The following is a 25,142-nucleotide window of genomic DNA, read 5'->3' as shown; positions in this document are numbered from 1 at the left end:
CCCCCACCCACCCCACCCCTGTCTTTAGCAAGAATTCTTCTATTAGATCAGTTTAGCCAAAACCACTCTTTTTTTTTTTTTTTTTTAATGTTTATGTATTTTTGAGAGAGAGAGAGACAGAATGTGAGTGGCAGGGGAGGGGGGAGACAGAATTCGAAGCAGGCTCCAGGCTCCAAGCTGTCAGAGCTGTCAGCACACAGCCCGATGAGGGGCTCGCACCCACAAGCAGCGAGATCATGACCTGAGTTGAAGTCGGACGCTTCACTGACTGAGCCACCCAGGCTCCCCAAAACCCCTCTTATCCCAGTGTTTCCTCTTAGTAATTAAATTCCCTCTTGCCCAGGCTATATTTGCAACTAAGTCTGGTTCTCACTGAGGTCTCTTTTCACCTATTGTGATAGCCAGGATTAAAATCTATTTTTACTGCTTTAAATATTGTCTAGCTCTGGTTTTTCACAGTATATCCCATGAACAAATGAGGTATACATGTTAATAAACTTGTTTGTTTTTCTCTGTTAATGTATCTTTTAATACAGGGTTCTCAGCCAAGAAGTAGAAGGGTAGAGGGAAAATTATTTTTCTCCCCTATATTCCCTGTTTGTAAAATCAGTTGTAGAACAGAGATGAGAAACTGCCTCATTTAGAAGGTGAGAGTAAAAATGTTCACAAATTGGAAGATTTAGTATTGTAAAGATGTCAAGTCTCTCCAAATCAATTGAATCTGTTGAATCAATCAATAGATTCAAAGCAATCCCAATCAGAATCTCAGCCTTTTTTTTTTTCTTAACTGAAATTGACCAGCTGATTCTAAAATTTACTTGGAAATGCAAAGGACCAAAAATAGCCAAAGCAACCTTGAAGGAAAATAAAGCTGAAAGGTTTATCCGATCAGACATTTTTTATAAAGTTATAGTGGTTAAAATAATGTTATTGGCATAAGAATGGTCAAATTGGCCAATGGAAAAGAGAGCATCCAGAAATAGAGCCACACATACAAGGTTTCCTAATTTATTACAAAGGCAACATGGTAGTTCAGTGGAAGAATGGTCAGTTGAGTAAATGCCAGGTTAACCAGACATCTATTTGAAAAACAAATTATGTTGATCTTTACTTGATACCATACAAAAATCAGTTCCACGTGGATGACGGATCTAAATGCAAAAGGTAAAATAAAGCTTTGAGAGAAAATACATTTGTAACCTTAAAGTAGGCAAATATTTCTTTAAAAGCACTAACTACAAAAGAAGGTTTAATTGGATTATAAGAAAGTTAAGAGCTTCTGTTCAATGAAAGGCACAATTAAGAGAGTGCTACAAGATATCTGAGGTACACATATCCAACAAAGGACTTGTATCAGGTATATGTAAAGAACTCCTTTAAATCAGTAAAAGAGATAACCCAATTGAAAAATATGCAAAAAACTTGAATTGGCTTTTCAAAAGTAGATAAACAATGGGTGGGGTCATAAACATATAAAAAAAGACTCTCAACTTCCTTGTCAGGAAAATGCAAAATAACAGCACAGACCCTGCCTGGGATTCTCCCCCTCCAACTCTCTGCCCCTCCCCAGCTCTTAGGTACAGGTGCATAAGTGTACATATGCGCTCTGTCTCTCTTTCTCAGAATAAATAAATACACTTAAAAAAAAAAAAAACAGACTGATATTAGCAAGTGTTGGTGAGGATGTAGAGCAACTAGACCTCTTATAGACTGCTGGTAGGAGTATAAACTGGTGTAACTGGGTTGGAATATTTGGCAGTACCTACAAAAGGTAAACATATACATTTCCTATGACTCAGTAATTTCACTTCTAAATATATATACAACAGAAATATGTTCAACAAGGGGTGCCTGGGTGGTTCAGTTGGTTGAGCATCCAACTCTTGATCTTGGCTCAGGTCATGATCTCATGGTTCCTGAGTTCGAGACTTGCAATGGGCTGACAGTGTGCAGCCTGCTTGGAATTCTCTCCCTTTCTCTCTGCCCCAACTTAAAATAATAATAGTAATAATAATAAAGAAATACGTTCAACAAAACATACATACTAAGCAGCACTATTCATAATAGTCCCGAATTGGATGCTACTCAAAGACCATGAACAGTAAGATGGATTAAAAAGCTGTCATACATTCACATGGAATACTATGGAGAAATAACAAATGCTCGCATGACAGTATGGATGAATCTAACAAAACCAGAAAGAAAAAAAGTTAGCCAAAAAAGAGATATACAAATAGAATTGCACAGTGTATAAACTATAAAAATAGACAAAATTAAGTTCGTTATTCCAAGTCTGAATAATGGTTATATCTGAAGTGGGCAGAACTGACAAAAGAAATAAGAGGTAGCTTCTGGTGTGATGGTGATGTTCAGTTTCTTGATCTGGCTGCTGCTGCTTACATTGGTGTATTCAACATGTTAAAATTCATCAATCTGCACACACTTATGATTTGTACACTTTCCTCATTACTATTATGCTACAGAAAAGATTAATGTACATGACAAAAGGCAAGTCAATTAAACAGCAAACTGGAAGAAATTTTCTACAATTTCTTACAAGGTCTAAGTAACATAAGAAGAACTCATGCAAGTCAATTTTTAAGAAGCTAGCATCCAATAGGAAAATGGACAAAAAAATACAAAAAGAAACAGGCAAGGAAAGAAATAAAAATGGTTCCAATAAATGCATAGAATATACACTAGAACAATGGAATGCTATTTTTCCTATCAAATTATCAAAGATTAAAAGAAACTAAGAAGGCTGTTGCTGAGGATTTGGTGAAATCAATGCTCTTATTCCTAATGGAAACATAAATTAGTATAACCTTTCTGTATAAGTCTTAAAAAATTGTCATATCCTTTGACCCACTAGTTTCACCTCTAGAAATTATTCTAAGGAAAAATCAGAGTTGCAGGTAAAGATGGAATCATATCAGTGTTGATACAATGGTTATTTTGAAACAATATAATTATCCAATAATGGGAAAATGGTTATATTATGATAAACATGCATGCAGGGATATTATGTTATTAACAATATTTTCAAAGAGTAATGAATAGTTAGACTCATGATAAATTTAAGTGAAAAATACATTCAGAATTCTACGTATGATACATTTTGCTTTAAAAAATATCACACATTAAACATACATTTGCATAAAAAAAGTCTGTAAGAACACAATACTATAACGTTAATAGGGGCCATCTTTGGCTGGTAGATTAACAGATCATTTTAATTTTGTGGCTTATTTTCTATAATGAAATGTTCTTTGGGCATTCATTACTATTATATTCAGAAATCTAAGAAAATAGGGTAAAAAAAAAAATAACATCCGCCCAGTTTTCTTTACCCTAGAAATCTGAGTAACCTACATTTTTGTCTCTCCTTCAGCTCCCACATTCAATCTGTAACTGCTTCCTTGATTTTTACCTTAGAATTATCTGTCCAAGCCATTATTCCATCATTTTTTCTCATTTCCAAAATTCAAACACTTGTCTTCCCTAATGAGCTCCTCCAATCGACTCCTCATTTTGATAAAATGGCCATATCTTTCACTACTGCTACATTCTAGCCACATGAAGCCACTTTATATAGCGACCCTCCCACTCATGCCCCTAAAAAAATCCACACCAGGTACTTTCACACCTCCTAACCTTGGCATATTCAGTTCTTTCCCGGTAATGCATTTTCTCCTTTCGATCTGTCTAATCCGATTCATAGCTCAAGATTTATCTCCGGTATCATTTACTGGGTGTAGCTTCTCTGAGGCTACAAGAATAGACTCCTGTTTCCAAATCAATCCTCCAACGACAGTTTATACATATTTCAACATTTATCATTCTGCACTTAGTGCCTCGCTTTCTCACTGTATGGAATAGGCCATTTCTTTTTAAAAATTTCTTACAATCTGTTTGGATGAGTGAACATAAAGCATACATATTTGCAATATATCTATAACGGGTGTGAATTTTCTCCTGCATCTGATAGATAAGTGGCAACAAAATACTCGCCATAGTGTGTGAGTGTGTGTGTGTGTGTGTGTGTGTGCGCGCGCGCGCACGCGCGTGTGTGTTTCATTCAAGATGGCAGAGAACGTCTTAAAATAGTCCCACACAAAAGCACTCACACCCAGAGCCTCGAGTCAGAAGAACGGGCTACACCTAGCGCAACAGCAAAGGACAAAAGAATTAGACCTAGATGTTGATATGCCTCGGTCCTAAATACTCGCAGTAGGTCCCACACACAGATTTTAAAACGTGTTAGAAAACGGGCACCTGCTGCCTTCATTACGAGGGCCACGCCTCGACCGTGAAGGATGACCTGAGGCACTTCTGGATACTGACCCAAAAGATCGAGGACGATAAAAGGGGAGACTAAGTTGTATTCAGGAGTATCCAAAAGGCACGACAGGACCCCGCCCCGCTCGGGCAGAGTACGCCCGCGAGCATATCCATCCCCGGGGAAGGAACAAGCAGGGGGCGCCTGTCCACCGGCCTAGCAACGGAGCCCCAGCTGGGAATTCTGGGCGGGCCTGAGGCCGAGGCTGCCGCGGCAAGGGTGCCTGGGGCTACACCTGTCAGGCTGCCACCAACACTAGGCCCAGGAATCGCCGAGATTCGAGGACCTAGGCGGGCAGGAGGTCACCCAATCCGTTGTCCCGGGATCGGCCCTTCGCCTTCCCCCCTGTCCGTCTCAAACAAAGGCAATCCACATCCACCGCCATTTTCCCCTTACCTCAAAAACCACCTCTTCGTCAAAGTCCGGTGTCATCCTTCTCCGCCATGCCACCCGCCTCAGCACGATGGGAAATGAAGGCGGGAGAACAGGCGGCACTACGGCGTCTGCTACCGACTGTCCCGTCTGTCCAGAAAACTACAATTCCCAGAATGCTTCGCAGCGCACGCCCCCTCTCAGGGCCACTTATTGGAGCAAAGGATGAGCGTGTGGGTGGGAGGGGCAGGAGCGGGAGGAAGCCCGAGCCCACTGATTGGAGGAGGTTGGAGCTATTGTCCGCCTTTTACGGCTGCGACGAGCAGGGGGCGCCTGAAGTACAGATTTTTTTTTTTTTTTTTTTCCTGGAGCTGGAGTGGGGCGCGCGCCGGCGAAGCCGCGGTGAGCCCTGCTCGTGCCCGTGCCTGGCCGTCCTCCCCGAGCTCTGCTGGGAGGCGCTCGTGCTCGCCTGCCCGCCGCCTGCGGCTCGCGCCCGGGAGCGCCGCTGGGTCCCTGGAGCCGGTCGCGTCCTTTGTGCGGCGCTCTGCTTGCGCCGCGGGACCTTCGGACGGAATGCGGCCCCTGGCAGAAGCTTTTCTCTTCTTGAAGAGAACTCTTGAAACAATGGACTGTAAGAGGAGCATGGATTGAGGGGGGCTAACGGGGAAGCGAGCTGCACAGGGAATCATGACTTCTGCCGCGGGTAAGTGACGGCGCTCGCGCTGTCGCTGGAAAGTTTCTAGCGAGCGCTGCTAGTCTTGGGCTCTGGAGCAACTTTCTCCTCACGGGTGGATTAACGGTGTTCCCCTTGCCTTTCCCGAGGGCTGTGGCCAAGTACGGAGCAGACGGCGTGTGCTGCCGAATATTTTCGACCCTTCCTAACCAGAGGGGCTGGTTAGAAATCGTGTCTCTCTTGGGATCTCCCTTGAAACGGAGACCCGCATTGGGAGCTCTGCGCCAGGTGAATCACTAAATGTGAAGAGGGAAACATCTGCTCGTGTGTCCCGAAGTTTGGGCGACTTTGGCTTTGCGTGTGAAAATAGTTTAGATTCCCATGTTAAGAAATCAGTTATTCTAGGAAAGGGCAGTGTTCCCGGAGTGTTGAACTCAGCCACCGCTCTGGGTCGCTTTGAACCCAGTACCAACTGGAAACCCTGACCCTTATTAGATGCGGAGGTTTAGACATTGTGACTCCTCTCCTGGTGGTTTTTCCTGTTACCTGAGAAGCAGAGGAGTAGAATTGTCGATAGCGATGTTTTCCTCACCTCACCCAGTTTTTATGGTTTTTTTTCTGTTTCTACCTGGTTAGTCGAAGCCTTATTTTCTGTCTGCCTCCCTTAGTCCTTTCTCTTCATCCAGATGACAAAGCCTGTAATTTACCTTTGTGTGAATTTTGAGCATTTCTTGGCGTTGTGTTTCTAAACAGTCTTAAGGGACAGTTCTTATTTTCCAACATGATTAGTAAAGTAATTGCTAATTGCTGTTAAAAGCGCTTTTTAAAAAAAAAGCACTTTATAAGACTATAGGTTAATTTTTAAACCAGAACTTAATAATGCATTAAGTATTTCGGATTTTTCTTTATGCTTTTGCCCATGTTTAAAGAAATATGCTTCATTAAGAATTTTGTAGTACAATAGTGTTAGGCTTCCCCTCAAAGCTACTTCTAAAATCAGCACTTAAGTATGATCAATTTTTCTTTGCTTTTCATGGCATTTGTTTTAAATTTCTGCAACTTGAAGCTGTGAAACAGCACTCTCAATGTTCTGATTTGTATTATTTTTAAATCATAGATATATTGGAGTGTTGCATTGCTAGGTGTAATCAGAGTACAGCTAACCAGGTAAAAAGTTAGCCAATAGGATAAGAAAGCAAGGAGTGAAGTATTCCTGAACATATTGCAGATCTTTCCTATTTAATGTTACATGTATGTATAAGAGATATGTTATCATACACTGAAAGGTTTATAAACTCTTTTCGTTACCAAGGGGAGACTTTCTACGTACTTGAGGTGAACTATTTTCATCTTAAATTTCTGTACCTCACCTTTTAATTTTTATTACTGACCCAGTCCACTTAAATTTAAAATGTTTAGAAATTTAAAAGTCTTGCCAGCCATTTTAGCTCTCACCTCCTTTGGAGTTTCAAACACATTTAAAATATTCATACCTTAAATGTATTGTTTTCAATTCTAGTCCTAACAGTTTATAATGAACAGGTCCAGAAGCATTTAAGTATTTAAATCTGATTCAGGGCTCAGTCGGGAAGTTTGATTCTTTCATTTGAATTACCCTAGAATAATGCAAGCTACTTTTATATTTTATCAACTTTACAATTAATCCACAGACATTTTTGTGGTGTTTAAAAGAACACTTCCTGTGTTTAGCTGAGTTAGTTGGTTTTTACCATGGTTTGCTGAGAACATTAACTACCTTTTTGTCTGTTAAGATTTTTTATTCTTTATCATGTCTAAATGGAGAATATGGAAGAGAACTGGGGTTTTGTTTCCATTCTTATAAAATTATGTGTTTATCATTTTTGTAAGCTCTTTATGATGCTTTTTGGTACAATAATCAAATTAATTAAAACATTAAGAGTGTTATTTGCAGTTGGGGGAGGGGGTGTTTGTTTACATTAAATCTAATCTGATGTATTTGGGATGGTTTGGCTTCATTTTTTAAAAATAAGATAAATGTAGAACATCTAAGTTATATGTATCCTGAAGAAGAGCTTTCTTCGTTTTTCTGCATCTGTGAAAGAGTAGGCCCATAATAGAGACTTTAGAATTATTCTAGTCGGTATATAAAAAGGGAGAGATGATTATCAGTGTATATTTTGTATCTTTTAAAACATATACAGCCTCATTAATGTGCTTTGCCTTTGGGCTGGCCAATAGCTAAGAAGGTGTGCACATGTGAACCACAGCCATCTGTGTCTAACAGATGACGCGTATGTTTGTAATAGTAAAATGGTACTAGTGCTTTACTTTCTTACCTTATTTTTCCCTGAAGCCAAACAGCTGTGTAAATAAAAGATTTGCTGCTTTGCTCTACACTTTTGGGTCTAAATGTTGTTACAGTATTAAGATCCAAAGGTGCTGGGTTCATTTCCAAACATCATGCACTTATTTCAAGAGTGACATAGGAGCAGGCCATAATGACTTGTTATATTTTGAGTTGTGTTTCTTTCGAGATAGAGCCACTAAATAATAATAATAATAATAATAATAATAATAATAATATAAATTAAATAAATGTAGTTTAATAAATTAAATAATTTAATTTAATAAATTAAATAAATTAAAAGGATTTTGGACATTGCTATACCAGTGACTTAAATATTTGCTCTTACTAATGATTAATAACTCATTTAATAATCCTACTGAAGTTGATTCCTGCTAACTTTTCAGAATATTATTCTACATTTAAATGGATATTGATTTTTTTTTTTTTTTTAAAGAAATTGTCTGTTACTGAGACCTATTGAAGGGTATGTATGTGGCAGCTTTGACTATTCCCAGGCTCTATTTTCAGGACTGGGGATAGAGCATTATGTCGAAATGCCTCCTCTCTTGGAGCTTGCCTTCTAATGGTGAAGACTGACAAAGTCCTACTGAAGAAATATCATATAAAGATAAGGGACTAGAGAATATAAGGATTCTCCTGAAGCAAGGATCACAGAAGTTATAATCTCGGAATCATATAGGCTTTAGAAATCTGTTCAAATCCCTCATTTACAAGTAAGGAAACTGAGGCAACCAGATCTTCACAAAGGCACAGAATTAGGTTAGCCAGCTGAGTTATGTTAATCTGCTTCCTCCAATACATAGTTAACAGTGGTAAGCTAATGTTCACAGTCATCTATTTAATTCAGTGAGTGAGCATTGAAAGTGTTAGGTACATATGCTATGCTGTGTTTGTCGGGAATCAACCACCACTCATACGTATTTGCTTGAATTTCTACAAAACTAACGGAGAACAGGTATTTATGGCCCTTGGATGCTGATATGTGTATAATATGCTGATATGCTGATAATGTGTATAAAGCACATTTAAAGAAAATAGTGAAATTGTTACCAAAGACTAAAAAACAATTTAACTAAAAAGCAAAAATTGATTGGTTAGATGGCCCTGAAGCTTTTGACAGGCTATAAGATTCAGAAAGTAAAAGATTAGTTCGATGAGACTGGATTTTTGTTTTTTGGGTTTGTTTGGTTTTTTTAGTTGTGGTAAAATACACATAAATTTTCCATCTTTACCATTTCTCAGTGTATAGTTCAGTAGTGTTAAATACCTTCATGTTGCCGTGCAGCCAATCTCCAGAACTCTTTCCATCTTGTAAAACTGACTTTTTTTTTTTAATTCCTTCAAAAATCCCAAAGATAAGATGTTTTAAGAATGGTTACAAAAATGAAATCAACATGACAGTTTGTCAGTTTTCATTATCTTGGGTAAGGTGGGAGGTTGGGAAGAGGCCTAGGGCAATCGTACTTTCCCTTAAGACTTAATAGGTCAAGAGTTTAATTTAATAGACTATTATAACAAGGTTTATCATTAGGTTTTGAATGGTTTTACAATTTTTTCTACTTAAAAGTAATAGCATGTGTATTAAATAGCTAAGTGAAATTGTGTAGCTTTGGGAATTTGTATTAAATTATTTTGGAAGTATTTTTTTATTATCTTCTTTATTATGACATTATACCAGGAATTGAATGAGAGGGCATATGTCATTGTGTGACCTTGGTTTGGGAAAATGATTGGTAAAAGAAAGTAGAGCACCCTATTCTCTCCCTCTCTCTCTACCCACCCCGCACACTTTCATGTCATATCTTCCCAAGTGTTGTGACTAATTTCCTTTGTTGAAAAGAAAATCATCACTAAATGAAGTATCAAAGCCTCTGTGTATTCAAGTACTTAATGTCCAACAGATATTTGGAAAGATTTATGGTTTTTGTTTAGTAAATTAAGTTTTTGTTAAGCATTAGATCCTGTTGGAGGAACAAACATGCAGTGTAAGAAGTATAAGATAAAATATTTTTACTTTAGGTCTCCTTGGGGAAATGTGACTAGGTGATAAGAGATAGTTTAGGTGGAAAAACCTAAAGAACTTTAAAAAAAATACAGATATTCGGGCTCTGTATATCTTTATTTTATAGGTCTTTTGAGTGAGGCTTTTATTAGGTACCTTTAGGATAGGACCAGGTCTGTATAAACCTAGCATTGTATAATAGGTGTTTATTAAGTGCTTTTTATATAATGTCAAGGGAGGATTGCTACAATTGAAATTGTGGTCATCTTTTGTGTGTGTGTGTGGTTATCTTTTAAATGTACTACAGTAGTCATTATTAATTAAGGGTACACAGTATATTCACATGTGGAACTTAAAAGAATACACGTGTCCAGGCTGTATTCCCAGAATCTCTGATTGATTAGATGTGGTGTAGAACCTATACACATGACTTTTTAAAAAATAAAGCTCTGGGAAGGATTATAATGAAAATTCCCAATGACAATTTCTGTACAGAGAAATCCAACTTTAAAATGAATCGAATAATACAGAAGAATTACTTTTGTTTTTAAGTTCGGAAAATTTTTGATTTCTGTATTCCTTTTTAAGATAGTTTTGGGGTTCTAGTGGGATAGAATCTTGAGAAAAAGCATTTATATAACTCTATGGTATATCATTGAAGTTGAAGAATACTACTGCTTACTGAGAGGCAAACTTAAAGAGTTCTATCTACATATAACTTAGGCAAATTCACTCACTTAGCACTCAGCAAATGAAGTACTTTTCTTCTATAAGGGTCCCAAAAGCAGAAGCCAATGATCTCATTTAGTGTCTACTGAAGATATGGTAATCTGTTCTAGAGTTAGAAGAAAAACTGTTTGGGACTTGATAAGAAATGTACACTCTACCCAAAGCTTTGTATATTGGAATTGAAGGACAATTTAAGGAATTTTCGAGAGTAACGTTGACTCTTTAACATAATCTGCCTAGTAAAATGTAAGTTCACCATTTTGTCAAAAAAAGTAAAAATGTTATCAAATTTAATCATTTATCATCTTTTGGGTTTTGTTTTTTGTTTTTGTCATCAAATTATTATTTTTTCCTTTCTAGAGATTAAGAAGCCACCAGTGGCCCCCAAGCCAAAGCTTGTGGTAGCAAATAATAAGCCTGCTCCACCTCCTGTTGCGCCTAAACCTGATATTGTGATTTCTAGTGTTCCACAGTCAACAAAGAAAACCAAACCAGCAATAGCCCCGAAACCAAAGGTTCTGAAAGGCTCACCTGTTAGAGACATCGGGCAGTCACCATCAAGGAAAATCATTGTGAACCTGCAAGAGCATAAACAGGAATTACCTAAAAATGCTGACAACTCTAATTGTAAAAATGTAGGGCATCAGAGCAGCGATTATATTTTACCAATGTGCTCCTGTAATTCTCAGTGTATCCATAAACTTGGGAATAGAGAACATGTGTGTGTAAAGCAGCTTATCTTAGAGCCCCTGGAAATGCATGAAAATTTAGAAAATAGTAAAATTGATGAGTCCTCTTCAGCTATAAAAACAAGGAGTAAATGTGATTCTAACTTTGAAAAAGCCAAGAGCCAGAATGCAGTAGTTTTAAAGGCAAACATCCTAGAAGAGAAGCTTAAAGATGTTTTAACACAACGAGCATCACCTTTTATTTCCCTACAGAAGCACAGCTCCACAGACAGCCCAGAAATGACTGATGGCTATAATTCCAACAGACAATTCAGAATTGAGTTTGCAGACCTGTCACCTTCCCTGTCCAGCCTTGAAAAAGTTCCTGATCATCACCACTGCCACTTACAGATTCCTAGTGATGAAACTTACCAGCATAGCAGTGAAAAAAGCAATAGTTGCTTTCATTCATCTGAACAAGAAACTCTGGAAAATGATAAAAGAAGTACTTTTCCATCTTCAGATGGAGTTAGTAAGAAATCAGAAGTCAAAGATCTTGGTCCCTTAGAAATTCACTTAGTACCATATACCCCCAAATTTCCAACTCCCAAGCCCAGAAAGACACGGGCTGCTCGTCTGTTACGCCAAAAGTATATAGATGTTCCTAGTGAAAGTACTGAAGAACCAGAGAATTTAGACAGTAACCCTTCTTGTCCTTTAGAAGCTGGTTTGAAAAACAGTAAAATTGGTGTTCTTCATCAGAATGTTTTGTGTAACCAGGAACAGGTGGACAAAGTGAAGCCAGGAAATAAAAGTGAATTGAATGTGGACTGCAACAGTGACAGACAAAATTTACTCAATCCACAGAAAGTTATGTGTCATGAAACATCTTCCTTTGAAAAAATAGAAACAGATTGTAATTTGAGTTCTGACACCAAGACAGTAGATGGTTCCAGTATGTCACTTGCTATGGACAAAGGGACCAGTTTTATAAGATGCAGTACTTTATCTATGAGCCTGCCTAAGCAACTCAAATTAACTTGCAATGAACATGTGCCTACTGCCTGTAACCTGGAAGCATCTGCCCCTCAAATGCAAAAAGAATCTATAATAAAAGGTGAAAGTTCCTCAAGAATTGTCCCCAAAAAACCTCAGAGACACAGCTTGCCTGCTGCAGGAGTACTTAAAAAAGCTGCCTCAGAGGAGCTGGTGGAGAAAATTTCTTATCCCTCAAATGAAGAAAACAATTCAGAGAAGGGTGTAGAAAGAAATCACCTTCGACATTTGTGTGCCCAAAACCATGGTATGTTGTCCTCCTTTGATATGACTAAACAGACTTCAGAAAAGCCAGTGTGGAAATTACCTCATCCTATTTTACCCTTTTCGGGGAACCCAGAATCCTTAAAATCTGTCACCATATCATCAAATAGTGAGCCTTCAACTGCCACGACTAAGCCTAGAGCGAAATCATTATCTGCTATGGATGTGGAGAGGTGCACTAAGCCTTGCAAAGACTCTCAAAAGAAGAACTCTTTAAAGAAGTTGCTGAACATGAAACTGTCCATCTGTTTCATGAAGAGTGACTTCCAGAAATTTTGGTTCAAGAATAGCCAAGTTGGAGATACAACCACAGGCAGCCTCTCAGGTGGGGAGCGGAAAGGGATTGAAAGTGATTGGCATGGCACGTTGGTAGAAGAAAAGAAAAGTAAGCCCATCAAAGCATACTCTGCAGATAATTACAGCCTAGAATCCCAGAAGAAGAGGAAAAAGTCTCGGGGCCAGACCAGTGCAGCTAATGGACCAAGATCTGAGTCTTTGGATGACCAAATGCTCTCCAGGGAGTCATCATCTCAGACACCTTGCAAATCTATTACAAGTGGCTATGCACCAGAGTATGAAAATATACGCCATTATGAGGAAATACCAGAGTATGAGAACTTGCCATTTATTATGGCCGTAGGGAAAACTCCCGAGTTAGAATGGCAAAATTCCAGAAGCATGGAGGACACCGATGCAAATGTATATGAGGTAGAAGAGCCCTATGAAGCTTCAGATGGCCAGCTGCAACTTGAACCCAGACATCAGCATTCCAGGTAACACTTAGGTGCCAGACAGGCACTGCGCTTTAACTGAAATTAACCTGCAGCAACCCTGTGAGATGGGGAAAATCACTTGGTGAGAGAGTGGCTTAGTTAAGCATATATTAAATTATTCCAAACTACAGTATTCTTTTATCATATAGCCAGAATGGATGTTTTCAATGCAAGCTTGAAGTAGTTGAGTTATTTTAGTAGCTGATTCAAAGAATTTGACCCAGTGGTAGTGTAGATAGTACAAGAGAGACCTAGAAGAGCGAGTTTGCAGGGCCTCCAAAGCACCAACTTAGAAGTCATAGCAGGAAACTAGGAGAGGAAATTGGCCAGTTCAGTGAGGTTTATTTGTTAGGTGTAGGAATCTGTAAAGTTTGAAATCCATGTGTTTGCCTATGGTGCCCTTGTCAGTTAAAACCTCTAAATTTGCAAAATTTCCTCTCTAATATTAGTTATTTTGCTTATTGAGGACTAATTGCTGACTTCATATGGACATGGGAAAAATGCAGGAAGTGGAAAGGTACTATCCTTTCTTTCTCAGTTTTGTATGTGCACATGCTACTTCTGATATACCTACCTACTCCATTCATCTTATTAAAACCTTGACCATCTTTAATGGTCCAGCTCAGCAACCACTGGCTTCATGAAGCTTTTACAGACCTAGTAGCAAGTGTTTATTTCCTATTCTGATCTCCCTTTTATGCTGTGGTATCCTTACAGCCTTTCTCTGTGTGTTTTATGGTGTAATTATTTATTGGTATGTCTGATGTTCTGTTTTTAGTTTTAAGCTCCAAGAAGAGTTTGAGTCATACCTTTTTATCCTTCATGAGGTCAACCAAGGGGCTGAGGAGGAATGAGTAGGTGTTGGTTGGATGATAAAATGAATAAAAAAGAGGCAAAAAAAAAAAAAAAAAAAAAACCCAACCCACAACACAACCACTGCAGCTGCTTTTTTCTCTCTGTAGTCACAAAGAGGGGCCTTTGCATTGCATTTAAAGTGTTTTGTGTTTAACAAAAAGCACATAGACCCTTTTTGAAGTCTTCGTGTTCTTATATTTAAACCTCAAGCCTTTGAATACTCAGATCTACAGTGGGACTTCTGTAGAAATGTTAACATATATGGCACGTAGTAGGGGCTTAAAGGATTATCAGGAGAATTGAATAAATAAAAATGTCAAGCAAAATCTTAGTGTACCAAGTAAAATTGTTCTAATTTCTTTTAGCTTACAGATGCTCTCCTAACATTTTTCTTTACTGATAAACCCTGTCCCTCCTCCTTTGACCCATGAAAGACTTAGCCTCCCTTGCCTAACTTTTCTCATAGCTGACTCCATTCTGTTTACAACTGTCTACTCTGAACGTTAGTACCTAGGCAAAAGCCTTTTCCTTGGCATAAATATTTTGACAGAGAATTGAAATTAAGTATCCCAACTTAAAAAAAAAAAAATGTATTCTCATGCTTGCTCTTCTGTCCATGGAACAGTTTTGTTGGTATTGCCCTCCTTTTAATATTCTTTTGTATAGTGAATAGTATGTCTGTGAGAAAGGGAAATTAATTTGGCTTCTGTATGGTATACTACTGTCCTTACCTAAGATGAAGTTTTTTTCTTGAAACTGGAGGTTTGGCCATCCCATTGGCCCTCAGGCTTAAATCTCAAGGATCTGTCATTATTGCTAACACCAGCTGTAAACTTCTGGAACTCAGCCTTTTTCTGCTGTTTCATACGCAGGGCGCTTTGCTCTGGTGGTGGTGGGAAACATGGTTGGAAGGGGTTAATGTACACAGCCAGCCTGTGCAGCTGGATGGCATTCTTAAGGAGGGTTCTTTCTCAAGGCCACAGGAAACTGAGGGCGGCTTTGGACAGGTTACAGGCTGTCAAGTAGGGCAGTCTGGTGAAGAGTGAGTGAGCTCTGCTTTTGAATTAGCTTTCCACAGAGATTTTTGTTTAGGCCTGGAGCAGGGAGCCAGGCTTGAGACTCTTGAAATGTGCCAGCTGAATCAAAAGCCTTCAGTCATAGGGTCAGACTAACAGCTTTTCCTGGGAGGTTGTACCTTTTGTAAACAACATTGAATAGACAGAGAAAGCAAAATCCAAGCCCTCATGAGGAGGATACCTGGACACCCTAAAATAAGGTCAATGAGAAGTGGGACATACATTTCAGGTAAGTTGAGTGGATCCAAATGGAAATCCTCTTTGGTAATCTAGCCGTTGAAAATATATAGACCTCTGCCTTGCAGTAGTTAAAGTCCAACCCAGTAAAGTTCTAAAATGATTAGAAAAAACACATTATGAACCCTATGTAAGATCGTTCTGCTGGAAAGAGTAAACAAGTGTCTTTAACAGTTTCTCGATCCTCAGGGAAGAGATTCTGGCTCTCTCAGAGGAGATTGGCTCACAGAGACTTACTAATTTTACAGAGTCCACATATATAATCAACCAGATTCTGGATTAGTAAACAGACACTGCCAAGCTATGGTCACCTTCTTTAGAAGACAGATGTTTCATGAATCCAACAGCTTAGTATTTACTAATTCATAACATGTTTGTCATTTATCAGGAAATAATTGTATACAGTCCCCAGTTACAAGTAGGATTGTATTCTAAAAGTTAATTGTAATTTGGAACTTAGAGTGTATTGTCCAAAGAAACAATTTTGGAAACATTGGTAAAGGACTCAGTTTAGCACCCAAATTATATTAACCATTACTGTACTGGCTTCCACTTCCCTTGTCCTGGGTGAATTCTTCCTCTCAGCTTCTCTTTGTGCTGAGGCAGGAGCATTGGCCAGGGTGGAGTTGAGCACCCCCATGTCAGAGAAGCAAATCCACTGAGTCTGAGAGGCAGTGTTTATGGAAAGGGTGAGGTGACTAAAGAATGAGGAAATCGGGGGCTGGGTTTGCTTTGAGAAAGACTGTAAGGCATTGGGAGTGATAAGGAGAAGGGAAGGGCTGGGTGATTGGGATTTAGAGTGCAGTGGATTTTCTTTCCCTCCTTTCTCCTCACTATTCCTATCCCTCCTCTCTTTCCCTCCCCATTCTCCACTGCAGGATTCTGCTAATTGGGTTTCTGACCTCAGGCAAGAGTGAGTAGAGGAAACTGGAGGAGGGGAGTTGGCTGCTGTGAGGAGTGGTGCTGGGAAGCCCTGCAGCCAAGAAGGGTGAATAGCCAAATATGAAGGTAAAGGAGGGTGAAGGGAATACCCCTGGCCGTAGAAACTGTAGCTTTTGGTGTTCCCAGATGGGTCACCGTTTGCTTACTGCCCTGGGTTCTCAAAAGCAGTTTTGTTGGGAGCCAGATTGTGAGAAACTCTGGAGTATTCTGGTGCCTTTTGGGTATAGTTAGGAGCTCTCTTGCCTGAAATGTTTCAAACATGATTATCCTCAAATACATAGCAGGCAGCAGGCCTTTCTGTCTCACTGGCATGCAGGTTAATGAGTGCTTATTTATTAATATTATTTAAGAAGTTTGATTTTCATAGGGAAGTTTGTAAATTTGGGCGGTTAATATTAAAGAGTTATAGACAAATTAGCAAAATAATAGTATGCCAATATGGGAATTTTCCTTTTGAAATTGTAGTGGATTTCTTAACTCTCTAACCAAGAAAAACTTTCCCTGGAACCTTTCTACCTTTTTCCTCTGTTGTTTAATTCTTATTATAAGCACTTCAAAGAAAATGAATGATTATTGAGTTTTCCTGGGTAACCTAGCAAGCCCTCAGTTTATATATTCCACAATATTGACCCATGTGTAAAGCACTGTGCCTTCAAAAGTGAAAGGAGAGTGCCTACTCCCCAGAGTTTCTGTCCAGTGAGGCAGCAGACAATTACAGGGCAGCATGGTTTTGTGATTCCAAACTTTGTCTGAGTTATACCCCAAGAAGGGTGTTAAAGATGACTTCACAGGGCACCTGGCTGGCTCAGTCGGGGAGGAGCATGCAATTCTTGATCTCAGGTTTGTGAGTTTGAGTCCCAGGTTGGGTGTAGAGATTACTTAAAAAAATAAATTAAGATAAAGATGACTTCACAAAGGTGGTAAGACTAGACCCAAGGCTTATAAAAATGGACAAGATTGAATTTGGCATTTAGGAGGTCGTTTTTTAACCTTGATAAGAACAGTGTCAGTGTTGCTCTAGAGGAAGAAGCCAGATTGCAGACTGAGGAGGATTTCAAAGAGAGGAAATGGAATCAGCCAATGTAGATGGCTGTTCTTGAAACTTTGCCCAGAAGTCCCCATCACTTGACAGGTTTGGATTTATCTTTTGGTTTTCCTCAAGCACCAAGATTCAAAATAATATAAACTTCAAAATAATTTCTTCTTAATCAGTAGACCCTCATTTCTGATGAAGGAAAGTATTAAGTTTTTTGTTTGTTTTCTCCCCATTTTAAGCACAAAACTGGGCTTAATGAGCTGGCCAAATGACAAATCGTCTAAAATCCTGTTATGGCTTCTGTGTTGTAAATCATCAGACCTAGTCTCTCTTGGGTTGCATTTACCATCTGGTGGTAGTGTTGGATTTTAATGTAATGATTAAAGTATAAATTAATAGCCCTAATAAGCATTTCCACCTTATTGTAGCACTGATAAGATTATGCACTGTTAGAGGGTAAGGGTTAGGACTCCTGTATCTCAACAGAAGCCTTTTACTGGGAGTTATTTACAGCATCATCAGCTCAGGAAATATCAAACATTTGTATGGCTCTTTAACTTTGGTTTTCTTGTGTTGGAATCATAACCTCACAATTTTGGCAAATCTGTTTGTTTACATACTTACCCTGCATTTGAAACTGCAGCTAGAAGCATTGGATTTTATTTCTTGGCAATAAAGCTTTTCTTTTTTCCTTTCAAATTAATTATTAGCAATTAGTGAAATTGCAGTATTTTTTCCAGCGCTGTCACTTTGGTCTCATTTTTTGCCAAAACAGATAAGTGATATTTTATCAAACATTATGCTTTTCTGTGGTGGAATGTCACTTTGTACTTTTGGATGCATATTTTTAGTCAAGAGATAGAAGAACAAATATCCTAAATTATGATTGTGTGTACACACATACATCCTGTCATGGTAAAAATACATTGTGTTGAGATAGATGATATTTGCACATTTGGGGGGTGGGTGGCATTATTTTTAGAGATGATTGGTTTTCCATTGTTAGATTTTTATTAAATTTTTGAATAGTAAAAATCTAAAAATTTTGTAATTTAGCCAAGGATATCATAATTTTGCTTTTTAAAAGTTAATAATCAATTATATCAGTGAGACAGAAATTGCTTTGCAAAATGAGCTTCTGACCTATTTCCTAGAAAAACGTTCTCAGTGTGAACCTTTTGGGAAAGGACACCTGTGGGGAGGGGACGAGGATGGCCTTCATTGTTTTCCTAAACATTTTTAATTCCTGTAAGGACCTTATTGGTAAAGATAATCTGGTAATCCATCAATCTGTAAATGGATTAAGCCTGTTAATAGGATGTTTGGAACTTAATGCATTTTTGCAATAGAAATAACTGTGAGTAGGTCTTAGGTTCCTAGCCAGCCCACAAGAACTTATTTAGCTTCTGATATGTGAAAAGTGCAATGGAAATTAATAGCAAATGAAATTGTGGCAATACCAAAACAGAACGATAAAATAAGATTTTTGTAACTTTTAAATGCTGATACATTCAAGGAGGTGTAAAAGGTAGTGTGTTGAGGAACTTATTAGGAAGGAACAGGATGAAGAAGTGGAGAAGATGAACTTTGGCTCACCATTCCTCCAGGTGGTTCAGGGGAATTCCAAATCTAGGCTCATGTTCTTTTGTAGGGTGATGAGTGTATTCATATTTCAGGTATTCGTAAGTAATGCCTGTGCTTTGTATATTACTTTTGTAAGCTTTCTGTGTTCTTCCAGACATTTCTTTTAAATGCATCATCTTTTCCTGGAATTACATAGATTAATTTGGTATTTAGGGCAAGCCCTTTATTAAAAAAGTAGACGTGTTTATATGAGCCTATTTATTTTAATACTTTTTTGAAACTATATTAGTAGCGAAGTGTAGCAAAGTGTGCCACAGCTCAAAGAGCAGTTTGAGTTGTAGCACATTTGGGTGTAGGAAGCTACAAAGTAGATGTTTTTTATTAAATTCTGAGTTAAGTTCAAGAACTGCACTGCCTAGTTTCCTCTGGGTGGTATAGAAAAACTACTTTGGATTAGTCTGAGTCTGGTAATCGTGTTTGTGGATCTCTGAAGGTTAAAAAAAAAAAAAAAGTATTTGCAAGTAGTTTTGACGTCAGACAGAGATAATCTATCTTTGGAATTATAAAAATTGGGTTGACCAAATAGACTATCAGTGGAGTAAAGTGTGATGATAGTATTTCCAGGAAGAACAGCTGTCTTCTGCATTTCTCAGCCCTTCTTGTTTGCATGTATTATAGAGCCATTTTGGTTCCATATAAGTGTGCATTGGAGTAAGGTTGTATTTGGTGTTATCATACCCTTTTATACAAGAAGAAATCGAATCACGATGATGGTGACTTCAGGAAAAATGGACAATTAAAATACAATGATATTCGTGATTCTGAGCCCTAATGTCCAAGTGTCTGTTTACCAGACTCTCCCATTTATCAAAGTATTTTGGTTTCTGCTTCAGGAAAGGTGAAATAATAAACACTGAACAAAGAAAATCAGTTCCCCCTGAATGTTTGGATAAAAATAAAAAGGAAAACAAACACATTTAGCCTTTTTCTGTTTGAAATGGTGTAACTGCTTATTCTTGAGCTCCCGTGGATTCCATAGAAAACTTTGTTTTACTTAGATCATATATTTTTTTGAAGTCAGTTCCTTGGTAACATATTTTTGACAAGTTGATATACTTTGGCATATGTTAGTATCATCTGAAACATTAGGAATTAAAGAATAGCTTTTTGATAAATTTAGAATAGCTCGTTCTTTTTTCTTTCTTCATCTGAAAAGTAGTTCCGATTTGAACTGTTTGGCAATTGTAATTTCAAGTCCAGAAAAGTTGGTGTAATATATACAGAAGGAATAATTGGTGACTTTTTTTCCTGTCTTTTCTCTTGGTCTTTAGATGTATCTGCAGTCACAGGTAAACAGATATTTCAATTTAAATGAGTAGCTGTTTCATTTCTTAAATTTTCTTTGCATAGTTCCACTGTTGGAAACATGAGGGAAAAGCACAGTTCCTCACTACTGCCCTTTTAGGTTGTGGGAAGTACTTGGGGTGGGAGGGAGGGATGAATAATGAGCTCATTCATGAGTCCAGATATGATTTATTTGGTATCACGTTTGGGTGAGGAAACTTAAATGGGGACCTTTTGGGTATTTTGAGAAATTTGGAAAGTCATATATGTCTTTTAATGGTTCTAGGTTAAATGTAAATTTTAGAACTAATAGAATCATTACAAATCATCCAGTGATGTCTCCTCATTCACTGATGAAGCCAAGCCCAGCAAGACATGCTGACTTTTTCCACACCACAGAGATGGGAAATTGCAAAACCAAGACTCCAACCTGCTGCTTCAGAATACCACATTGCCCCTTCTAATGCTGTTGTGGAACCATTGCAGTGAAAGTCAGCAAGATTTAGAAAACTCAAGTGATCTTAGCTGTTGAAAAAAGGTTTAGGTTTACTTGTGACATTGCCTATTTTCTTCAGTTATGACAGATATTGTTATCCCTATTAGGAAGGAGGGCTGCACACAGCTTATGAACACAGGATTATATGGCTCGTGTTTTTAAGATGATTTCAGGTGATTTCAGAGAGATAAGGGTTCAAACTAAGCAGAAACTTTTTAGCCAACAAATATCTGTGCTACTAATATATGTTAACAAAACTTTCTTCCCTCCACTATCTGACTCCCCATCAATCCAGTTTTTTGCCCACCTCACCAAAAGTCTATCAACCAGGTAATATCAAGGATAAGAAATGATCTTAACATCAAATAGCACAGACTCTATACTAAATAGTAACAGTTACTATTTACTCAGTATTTCTGCTATGCCAAGCATCATGCTAGGAGCTCTCTCATAGTCCCTTCTATCCTATAAGGCAGATATTATCTTCTTTTACAGATGAGGAAACTAAGACTTAATGAGTTTTAAGTAACTTGCCCAAGGGCACGCAGGTATTGTGTAGGTGAACTCAATATGGAACCAAGTTCCTGAGACATACTGATTTTAAATCAGGATATGTTCATATTGTTCTGTGCTGTGAGGCATTGATTTTGCCTTTTTTTTTTTTCTTTTTATGTTTGATATCGGTAGAGGTCTGTGAATCTTCTCTCCAGGAAACCTTGATGGACAAAGTATTTCTGTCCCAAATTTGTTCAGTGTCTAGAAGGAAAACACAAGGACACCTGCAGTGATATGTATAGACGTCACTGAGCATTTTCAGAGGCTCCAGATTTTTCATGCTAGAAGAGCTCATTGGTTGGAAAGTTTTTGTGGTTAGGAAGTTGATGTTTCAGTGTTTGGAAACTGAACTATTCATGCCATATTTGCATTTAGTCAAGGTAGTGGTGTTAAAATGGGTTCCTGTCATTTAGTACCATTTTATGGGGAAATTAATGACACTGGGAGGACTATGCATGTCTCATATTTTCCCACTGATTTACGTGAAAGTTACTTTTTTAGCTTATCACTATTCCTGATTTCATTCTTTGTCAAATACTTTCTGACCTCTAAAACACTGTAGTTTAATAGTTAATTACTATTTATGGATCCCCAAAGTAAATAATTTTGTAAGGCTGAAATACCTTTTATAATAATATATCCTTATTATCGTAATGAAAAAAAACAGATTTAAATGAATGGTAGGGGATTTTTTCCCCCAAAGAGGCAGGTGATACACTCTCTGGTTGAATATTGGAGGAGATAGGATTTCTGCAGTCTTGTGAATTATGAGAGGGCAAGACCTGGAAACTGGACAGGGAGCACATTCAGTTGGGCTATAGATTGAGAGAAAATCTTAGATGAGCACTGCTAGCATCATTTCTGGGGCTGCTGACATAGGTCACAGTCACTGGCTTCATCTACCAAGAGGCTTGTGGAATATACCTCCAAGGTGACACTGATCATGATGCCTCTGTGACTTTTTAATTTGGCATCTTGTATTCATTCTGCCTAGGCTCAACTGAATTTAGCTAGTCTTATTTTAAGCAAATAAATGCTGAAAGTCATGTAGAAAACATATTTAAATTCCTTTTGTGTACATCCTGCTGGGCATTTTAACACTGTCTCGTGTAAAATAATTACAGTGCTAATTATGGCTTCTCCAAAGCAAGCCTGGTAAGTAAGACCTATACTTGGGTATGAAAAGTAGATACATGTATATGAAATAACTCAAACTGTATTATAGGACTTCTGATAATTCAGACTTCTGATATATTTGTAGTTTTTTTCTCTCAATCCAAATTAATTAATCTATCCAGAAATAACTCCCCAATTGGCTCCATTGTGAGGATGTCTCATTACCAAAGAGCATGTAAGTATGGATTTTTTATTCTACAGATGTGGATACATGTTTCACTGCCCTATATCACTTGTTTCCTGCCTCTCCTCTTCAAATGTTTTGTGCTAAAACAGGATGAAGAGGGGATAGTGGAGTGCCATGCTCTGAAGGCTTTTGTTATAGGAGCCTGCTGAAATCCTGTTGGCCTCGATCTGCCAGTTTTCCATGACTCTGATTCCCAAAGACTCCTACCTAATGACAGTTGATTTAAAAGGCATCTGAGGGGCGCCTGGGTGGCGCAGTCGGTTAAGCGTCCGACTTCAGCCAGGTCACGATCTCGCGGTCCGTGAGTTCGAGCCCCGCGTCGGGCTCTGGGCTGATGGCTCAGAGCCTGGAGCCTGTTTCCGATTCTGTGTCTCCCTCTCTCTCTGCCCCTCCCCCGTTCATGCTCTGTCTCTCTCTGTCCCAAAAATAAAAATATAAAACGTTGAAAAAAAAAAAATTTTAAAAGGCATCTGATTCCCATGTAAACATAGTGACATTTTAACTGCTAACGGGGATATTTTGAAGTCATTTTATTCCATAGCAGATAATCAACTACTTCAGAGACAGTTGGTATTTTAGATTTTATTTTATAGAATTTATATGGAGAATTTTGGTAAAATATAGATTTTACTTTTATAGAAATTAATAAACTTAATTCCCCTTGGATAAACCAGAAACCAAATAATTACCTCTTACTATGTCCTTCTCTCAGGCTGGTCTCAACATTTGGAAATGGGGGGCGGGGATAGGGGAATTAGACAAGAAATCAGAGAAACTAAGGAGAGTTCCTATTCACAAGGAATTTACAATCTGGTTTATGATTTTTTTAAGTTGAAAGCGTTACTGACATAACTGTAGATTCACGTACAGTTGTAAGAAATAGTACAGGGGCAGGGTGTTTGGGTGGCTCAGTTGGTTAAGTGTCCCTTGGTTTTGACTCTTGGTTTTGGTTCAGGTAATGATCTCACGACTCATGAGTTCAGTCCCCACGTTGGGCTCTTCACTGAGGGTGGAGCCTCCTTAAGATTCTCTTTTTCTCCTTCTGACCCTCTCCCCAGCTCACTCTCTCTATCAAAAAAAAAAAAAAAAAAAAAAGTTTTCTCTTTAAAAAAAAAGAAAGAGGGGTGCCTGGGTGGCTCAGTCCATTGAGCATCCAACTTCGTCTCAGGTCATGATCTCGCAATCTGTGAGTTTGAGCACCGCATCGGGCTCTGTGCTGACAGCTCAGAGCCCAGAGCCTGCTTCGGATTCTGTGTCTCCCTGTCTCTTTGCTCCTCCCCCATTTGCGCGCACGCACTCTCTCAAAAATAAACATTAAAAAATTAAAAACAAAAAGAGAATGAGTACAGAGAAAAACTAGTATCCTTTTACAAGTTTTTCTTCATGGTAACATTTTGTAAAATTATAGTAAAATAGCACAACCAGGATACTAACATTGATACAATCTGTTGATCTTACTTAGGTTTCCCCAGTACTTGTACTCAGTATGTATATATATATTTAGTTCTATGTAATTTTGCCACGTGTTGGTTTGTGTGTCTGCCATCACAGTGAAGATGCTGAGCAATTCCATCGTTGCAAAGATCCCCCTTGTTACCTTTTTATAACTACACCTACCTCTCACCCATCTCAGTCCCAACCTTGGCAACCAATAATCCATTTCAAATTTTTTGTCATTTCAAAAATGTTATATATAGTGGAATCATAATTCATTCAGCATCATTTCTGGAGATTTCATCCAAGTTGTTGTATGTCTCTATAGCTCTTTCCATTTATTGCTGAGTAATATTCTAGTTAAAGGACATCCAGTTAAAGGGCCATTTCTACTGTTTGGCTCTTAAAAATAAAGCTATAATCGACATTCATGTATAGGTTTTTGTATGAACATATGTTTTCATTTCCCTGGAATAAGTACCCAAAAGTACAATTACAGGTTATGTGGTGATTGCGTGTTTAGTTTTAGGAGGTGCTGCCTCCTAAACTAACCTCCTAAACTGTTTTCCAGAGTAGCTGTACCATTTTACTTTCCCACCAGCAGTGAGTGTATGAGTGGCCCAGTGTCTCTACACCCCCTTCAGCACTTGGTGTTTGCCACTTTTATTTTTAGCCATCCTGATAGGTGTGTAGTGACATCCCATTGTGGTGCAGTTTGCATTTCCTTAATGGTTAATGCTGTTAAATATCTTTTCATGCACATATTTGCCATTTATATATCCTCTCAGGTGAAATCTCTGTTTCTTTGGCCCATTTTCAAGTGAGACTTTTTGGTTTATTGTTTTTTTTCATATATATATATATTTTAAAGTTTATTTATTTTTGACACAGAGAGAGAGACAGAGCATGAGCCAGGGAGGGGCAGAGAAAGAGGGAGACACAGAATCCGAAGCAGGCTGCAGGCTCTGAGCTGTCAGCACACAGTCCGACGCAG

At 38.3% G+C, this 25,142-nt stretch overlaps 2 protein-coding genes across 14 annotated transcripts in view; one reads left to right on the top strand and one right to left on the bottom strand.

Annotated features, from left to right (window-relative positions):
- The window catches only part of VEZT (vezatin, adherens junctions transmembrane protein), a 77,613-nt gene extending 72,724 nt beyond the window's left edge, over positions 1–4,889 (bottom strand). For 6 of the 10 annotated variants that reach the window (XM_045463362.1, XM_045463357.1, XM_045463359.1 and 3 more), the window contains exon 1: positions 4,736–4,880. In XM_045463362.1, coding sequence (XP_045319318.1) covers positions 4,736–4,771 — 36 coding nt within the window. In that variant the 5' untranslated portion in view covers positions 4,772–4,880. Of the gene's footprint in view, positions 1–4,735 lie in introns of all 10 variants that reach the window. The other 4 variants (XM_045463352.1, XM_045463353.1, XM_045463356.1 and 1 more) reach the window with 3 other exon arrangements.
- Positions 4,890–5,117: 228 nt separating this feature from the next.
- The window catches only part of FGD6 (FYVE, RhoGEF and PH domain containing 6), a 118,799-nt gene continuing 98,774 nt past the window's right edge, over positions 5,118–25,142 (top strand). For 3 of the 4 annotated variants that reach the window (XM_045463347.1, XM_045463346.1, XM_045463344.1), the window contains exons 1-2: positions 5,148–5,414; positions 10,826–13,226. In XM_045463347.1, the coding sequence (XP_045319303.1) occupies positions 5,399–5,414; positions 10,826–13,226 (2,417 nt within the window). In that variant the 5' untranslated portion in view covers positions 5,148–5,398. Of the gene's footprint in view, positions 5,415–10,825; positions 13,227–25,142 lie in introns of all 4 variants that reach the window. The other variant, XM_045463345.1, reaches the window with a different exon arrangement.

The sequence above is a fragment of the Leopardus geoffroyi genome, chromosome B4 (assembly GCF_018350155.1).
Source record: "Leopardus geoffroyi isolate Oge1 chromosome B4, O.geoffroyi_Oge1_pat1.0, whole genome shotgun sequence".
Classification (NCBI taxonomy): Eukaryota; Metazoa; Chordata; class Mammalia; order Carnivora; family Felidae; genus Leopardus; species Leopardus geoffroyi.
The sequence above is the reverse complement of the archived record's forward strand: the minus strand, read 5'-3'. Positions and strand labels throughout refer to the sequence as shown.